The sequence below is a fragment of the Gouania willdenowi genome, chromosome 2, assembly GCF_900634775.1.
Source record: "Gouania willdenowi chromosome 2, fGouWil2.1, whole genome shotgun sequence".
Lineage (NCBI taxonomy): Eukaryota > Metazoa > Chordata > Actinopteri > Blenniiformes > Gobiesocidae > Gouania > Gouania willdenowi.
In genome coordinates this window covers 2,247,936-2,255,038 of record NC_041045.1, presented here as the reverse complement: position 1 = coordinate 2,255,038, position 7,103 = coordinate 2,247,936, and the positions used below count along the sequence as shown (strand labels likewise).

General features: G+C 36.4%; 1 protein-coding gene across 1 annotated transcript; it reads left to right on the top strand.

The window, feature by feature from the left end:
* Positions 1–1,170: 1,170 nt before the first annotated feature.
* ccdc14 (coiled-coil domain containing 14) lies at positions 1,171–7,102 on the top strand. Its single transcript, XM_028465371.1, has 10 exons — positions 1,171–1,283; positions 1,922–1,965; positions 2,230–2,305; positions 3,364–3,436; positions 3,509–3,610; positions 4,318–4,654; positions 4,756–4,841; positions 5,743–5,865; positions 5,933–6,035; positions 6,711–7,102. The coding sequence occupies exons 1-10, from the start codon at positions 1,254–1,256 to the stop codon at positions 7,006–7,008; spliced, it is 1,272 nt and encodes a 423-aa protein (XP_028321172.1). The 5' UTR covers positions 1,171–1,253; the 3' UTR covers positions 7,009–7,102.
* Position 7,103: the final 1 nt, after the last annotated feature.

Below are 7,103 nucleotides of genomic sequence, written 5' to 3'. Positions count from 1 at the left end.
TGTAGACTAGAGTAAACCAGATTTTAGATGTCGATCATTGGTGACGATGGTCCATGCGGGTCAGCTGGTTTATGGAAAAGTCTAAAGATGAATGCATTTAACAAATTATGAGCAGAATAATTCACTTAAACAATCTGAAATGTATTTAAAACCTTTTTGATTACTTAAAAAACTCAATATTTACTGAATTTTGTGCCATTAATATTCATTACCTTGTGTAACACGCCCACTCTGGTCCAATAATTTTTATAATATATTTTTTTTAAACATAGACTGATTAAACTTTGTAATGCTTCAATAAAACCAGCCGAGGTCAGAGAAATGTTTCTACATTAAGTTGCGTGTTCGTTACCATGGAAACCATCATTTGCCCTTATTAAACCAATTGGAGTTGCATGAATGAAGCACTTCCTTGAGTAATCAGACAGATTTCTGTTTATGTAGTCAGGTATTTATTAGATTATAATTCAGTCATTCAGAATACTTGCATACAAAGGGATGGAATTGGTTAGTTTACAAATTAAATGATTTCGAGCAGAGAATGGGCCTATTTCAGTTCAATTTAAATAGATCAGGATGTTTTCTACAGGTGTGTCTCAGAAAAATAAAATAAAATGCTTCAAGATAAGATGGTCGTCATTAAAGGTTTGTTTTAAAATTCCTCCCAATTTCCAATTAATTCCCATGAAATGTTTATGTATTTTTTTTTTTTTTTTTTTAATTTTCCTCAAGCTCCCATTAAATTTACCAGATGTTTTATGCAACTTTTTAACCCTATTTGTGTACTGGTTCAATCATCATTCAAGGCTTTATAATCATAAATCATTGTCTATAATGGGAATATTTTTCAATCCATCAGGAAAAGAATAAGTAAAAATTATAAACACCCCAAAACGTGTTTTTACGCGTTAATAAAACAAGATAAATGTATTTTCTTATTAATTTGAGTTATTGGAGATATACAGCACCTTTCATTGCATTATTCTATTTCTATTATTTGTGTTTACATTTCTTATGTGATAATAATAATGTACTGTACTCAATCGACGTCTTACGGGATCAAATTAGGGTCATAAAGTTTACGTGTGCGTAAAAAAAAAAAAAAAATCCATAACGGCCTGCGTCATTCCCAACACTGCGCTCTGATTGGTCAGCCTCTGCCTTGTTTTTATTTTCAAACTTACTACAACCCGGAAGTTGTGAGACAGACGAACACGGTTTGCTTTCACTGACGGACTGACAGACGGTGAACAATGAAGGGGAAAATAGCTGTTCCACGCTCGGTGAGACGGACAGCTACAGACACACTAGCGTTTAAAGTGACTGACATTAACTGTGTGTTTATAGTTCAACGGCTCGGCCATGTTTATCGTTCACTCCGTAGCGTTTCCGCTTGTCTTTTTTTTTCTTCTTCTTTTTTTAAATACAGCCGATAAATAACTCAATAAATACTTAAAATTACTTTCTGTAACATCTCAAACCCTGAAAGGGTTTTTAAAACTTTTTTTCTACAAAACATGTAGTTATTAAGATTTTATGCAGGAAAACGAGTTTTTTCCAACATTATTGAGCCCTAGTTTGCACTGCTAAGTATTCATAAAATAAATATATAATAAATATCAGTCCCAACAGAGTCTTCACTTTAAATTTCCTAGATTTTGTGACCAATTTCTATTTATTTAAGAATATTATTGAAATATTATGTCATTTGAGGAAAATTTAAGGATTTTTTTTTTTTTTTTAAATCTGCAATCATGCGATTTAAGCACTGAGAAAATGGAGCGCCTGCAAATATTGTTAAGTTTAATTTACCCAATGATTCTTGGGTTTTTTTTTTTTTCTCCTGCGGGCCGAATTGGATGCTCCAGAGGGCCAGATTTGGCCCCCGGGCCATCAGTTTGACTTGTTGGTTGTGTTACAGGTGGTGACATCAGGGAGGCTGACAGGAACTGTCAAAATGAACAGGTAAGCCGAAACAGGCATTTAATCCTGATTATTATATTATTATTGTTTTACTTTTTAATCATGTATTTTAATCAATATTTAAGTGTTTCTTTTCACCTTGGAGCCACTGTATCAATAGTAAACAAAAATGATTTCCACTTGGGATTGTTAAAGTATTTCTGATTGTGACAATTGATAATGGAAGAAAAAAACACATATTATTACCTTGTGTTCAAACACAGCAGCATTTAATTGAAAATGTTTCCCTGTGTCTTGGTTTCATAGAGTGATGCGACATCCAGGACCAGCATTGCGCCCTGAGGCGGCCTACTCTCTGTACTCCACAGACTCTGAGGACCAGGTGAGCAAATTATTACCCAGAACATAGTTCCAGCGAGATTAATTTAGTCTTCTTTTTGAATAGTTTGTTAAATTGAGGTTTCGTTTATTCAGGTTTTTCAGGAAACGTTTTATCTAATGACATGTTTCGACTGTCAACTGCCGATTGCCTTTGATGATTCCTTTGAAGTTTCACTTTACTATGTTACGACTGTCGACTGCCAGTCGAAACATGGCGGGAGATTAAAAAAATCCTGAAATAAGTTGACTAAAGAAAACCTCAACTTAACACACTGTTCAAAAAGAAGACAAAATTAATCTTGCTGGAATTATTGCATGGAAGTCAAGTGAAACTTCAAAGGAACCATCAAAGGCAATCAGCAGAACTCCTCTGACAACGACTGGCAGTTGACAATCGCAACATGTCAGGGGATAAACAATTCCTGAAAAACCTTGTCTAGGTAAATGAAACCTCAACGTAACATACTATTCAAATTTAATCTCGCTGGAATTATTGCATGGAAATCAAGTGAAACTTCAAAGAAACTATCAAAGACAATCAGCAGAACTCCTCTGATTAAGACGAGCAGTTGACAGTTGAAACATGTCTGGAGATAAAACATTTTTCTGAATAAACAAAACCTAAACTTAACATACTATTCAAAAAGAAGACAAAATCAATCTCGCTGGAACTATTACATTAACGTCAAGTGAAACTTCAAAGGAAGCCTCAAAGGCGATCAGCAAAACCCCTCTGATGAAGACTGGCAGTTGACAATCGCAACATGTCGGGGGATTTTTTTTTTTTTTTTAAAAACCTTGTCTAAATAAACTGAAGTATTACCCATAACCTTTTTTCTGGAGGTACAGTACTTCTCTCCCTCAGAACCAAAGGTTCATTTTCAAAGCCAAGAATAACCAATTACATTGCGTGTTTCTATTGCCGGAACTACAAGGTTTGTACTGGAAGGAAAAACCTGGCCTAAAATCCAGAAAGAAACAGAAGGTGTTTGTTGTTGTTGTTGTTGTAGCCTTTACTTTACCAAGCCCCTCCCCCCCCCCCCCCCCCCCCCTCCTCAGGTCCCTGCACTGCACAGAGACCTGGACCGCTGTGCCGCTCTGCTGAGTGACATGCTCAATGCAGATGGAGCAGGTCAGAACACTTCCACATATCATTGTCACGCCTTCTTTACCAGTATAAATACCTTCTGTTTGTGTGTGTCAGCCTCACCCAGACCTCCCAGAACAGTAAAGGGTGCAGCTGCCAAATCCAGACTTTCCGCCTCACGTGGGAAGAAGATCAAACACAAACCATCACCAAACTCTGGTATTTTATGTTTACAATCTGTTTAACTGATAGACTTCATCTTATTTCATATTTTGTTTTTAACATTTGATCCATTTTAATATATGAATATATAGTATACTATACAGTTTACAATATAGTTTCATGTTCTGACTTTATTACACATTTATTTTTGCTTGTAAAACTAAATTTTCTTCATAATAACTCGTTCTTATGCTGAGGGCGTTAAAGACTTTAATGATTTTGATTAGCCATGTGTGAGAGGAAACTCATGACAGAAGAAAGCATTCGTAGAATTTTTAGAAATTTGATTTTGTTGTTTCATTTTGTAATTTGTATTATTTATTTTTTTTACTATTTTTGCATTTTTAAAAAAATTGTTAAAAAAAAAAAAAAAAAAATTCCAATGGCATAATTTTTTAAAAAGAAATTCCAAATGTCATTCTTGTTTCTCCAACAAAACAAAATACACACACCAAACTGTTTTATACTAGTCAATATATATATATATATAATTATTTTTTTTAAGAACAAAATTAATTAAATCTTAATTATCACAAAAAATTGCTGGATTGCAGAGATTTCCCTTAAAAAATTGATTATTTAAAAAAAAAAAGTATTTATTTACTTTTCAACCGACCTCATCTCCCAGAACAAACACATCTCCTCAGTGTTTCTTTCCAGTTTGTGTTTTTCTTCCGTCGTCTGTGTAACGTCTGTATCTTAAGGGCAAAGAGGCTCCAGCACGGCTCAAACTGGACGACTCACCACCACTCCCAGAACTCCCAGAATTCCCACCACTCCCAGAACTCCCACCACTCACCACCCAGTTTCCTTACGACACACGGGAGTGAAGCTTCCTCCGCCTCAGAGACGACGACACCCGGCGCCCGACCCACCTGGAACCTCTCCCTGTAGGCCACACCCCCCTGCTGGGGTGGAACACACACCTGAGGAGGACCTGGTCCCAGTCAGAGACACTGGGACCACCTCCAACATGAAGCAACAACCAGAGGAAAACCAGGATATGCTGTCCCTGCAGATCCAGAACACTCAGCTCCGCAGGTAACGCCCACATTCTCCTCCTGGAAACATGAGCTAACTGTGTGTGTGTGTGTGTGCGTGTATATATGTGTGTGTGTGTGTGTGTGTGTGTGTGTGTGTAGACGGGTGAGGGTCCTCAACCAGCAGCTACAGGAGCGAGAGCGAGCGGAGAAAGAGCAGGGCGCGCTCACTGTGTTCCATTCTGAAGGTTAGTGCCAGTCCTTCTAAATCCGACTGCTACACGGCGTCAATTATAATTGTATAATTGGTTTTTAATTACAATTATGATGTAATTGTATTTGAAAAAATCTCTATGTTGTTGTAATCATAATTTAGTTGTAACTGAGTTGAGATAATTGATTTTGTAATTGAAATGGGCATGAAGATTCTATAAAAACTGTCATTGCCAAGGCATAAAAACGGAAAAAGACAAGACAATAAGACCCTAATAACTAGATGAAATATGATAATCACACGCATTACGGCATGAAAACTGTGGAAAAACCCACACGTCGGAGTTAAGGCTATAGTAAGGCATAAAAATGGAAAACATTTAGATTTCTTTTTCTGAGATAAAGCTATCGTAAGGCATAACAATGGAAAAATAATTAGCATATTTTTTTTTTCCTGAGATAAGGCTATCATAAAGAATAAAAATGGAAAAAACTTTGGAATTTTCTTCTGAGATAAGTTTATCATAAGGCATAAAATAGCAAAAAATGGGATTTTTTTTAAATGAGTTTGAGGCTGTATTAAGGCATCGAAATGGAAAAAAAAATCTGCACTTCTTTTCTGAGATAAAACATAAGAATAAGTAAAAAATATTTTTTAGCGATAAGGCTATAGTAAGGCATAAAAATGTTTTATGGGTTTATTTATTTCAGGCTCAGTAATTGTGATTAATTGATTAAACTTGAATATTTGGGAACGTAATTGAATTTTAGGGGAAAATGATCATTTTAATTGGAAAAAATGCTGATCACTGTAATCATAATTGCGTTGCAAGTGAACATGGATAATTGAAGATGGAATTGTAATTGAAAAATATAATTGACCCCAACTCTGTCTAAAGTGTGCGTGTGTGTGTGCGCGTGTGTGTGTGTCCTCAGCCCTCAGCGTGCAGAATGAGCTTCTCACGGCTCAGGCCGACCTGGTGGAGCTACGGAGAACCCTGCAGGAAACACAGGCCACGCTGAGGGAGCGGGAGGCGGAGAACGCGCTGATCAAGTCAGGTGTGAGGACTCGTTGTGCACGTTTTGGTCCCTCAGGTTTGAAATCAAAAGTTTTTTTTTTTTGCAGAATTAGAGGCTGTGAGACGGAAACTACACGAGAGTGAGAAGGAGAGAGAACGGCTGACCTCAGCTCCCCAGTGTACACTGGAGGAGATGGACACCACTAACAGGTCTGTGTGTGTGTGGGTGGGATCATTTCACTGGGACCAGTATGGAGGTAGATTTGTGTCTTTAGTATTCAATCAAAGAAAAAAAATCACTTGAATTAAAAAAAAAAAAATTCCAATAAAAAAAAATATATAAATATATATATTCATTCAAAAGAAAACGTTTACTTCAATTAAAAATAAATATCTTCAATCAATGAAAGTGTTCAAATGCAATTATTTGCGTCTCAAATATTGTTTTGCATTCAAACACGTTTTTTCTTTGATTAAAAATATTTATTTTTGATTCAAGTAAACTTTTTTTTTTCATTTATTATCTGTCTGTGTGACAAATTGACCCCAGATGAATAACAATGTATATTAATTGATAAAAAAAAAATATCATAATTTTATGCTTTAATTAGGAAGTCATGAAATATAAAGTAAAAAACTTAACTTTTTCTGGAAAGAGTTGAAAAGACATGAGACAAAACCAAAGGACAGAAATGAACAGCAGGTGGCAGCAAAACACCGTTATTGTGTCTCACCTGCCCCACTTAAAGTATTGTAATATACATTTTTTATTCAAAAGTCCTAAAAATGTTCAATCTCAAAAAAAAGTTAAGACTTACTTAACTTAAAAATATAGGGATAACGATACAAACTCTCTAATAATCAATATTTGCGCCGTTTCTTTAGGTTTCCTCAGGGTTGGCCTACCGATGGAGTGACACCAGCGCCCCCTACTGACCGCATCACCCACTACCTTTTATCTCTACCAAAAGCAGCTCGCACATCCCAGCTAACAGAAAAACCACTGAGTGGACCATGTGACCATTCCAGACTGTCTCTGAGTGAAACTCTAACCAACTGCAGCGTCGCTTCAGGGTCCACCTTCAACACCAAGGACGAGGTGGCGTTCAGGGACGGCCTGGCGGCGTTAGATGCCAGTATAGCCAGTCTGCAGAGAACCATCAAGCTGGACCTGAAACAATGACGCTGGTCACAGTCCTGCTTGTTTTTTAATCAGTAACACGTGAATGCATTGATCGTAGTATAATTATATTTCAATAAAGTATATTCAAACACGAG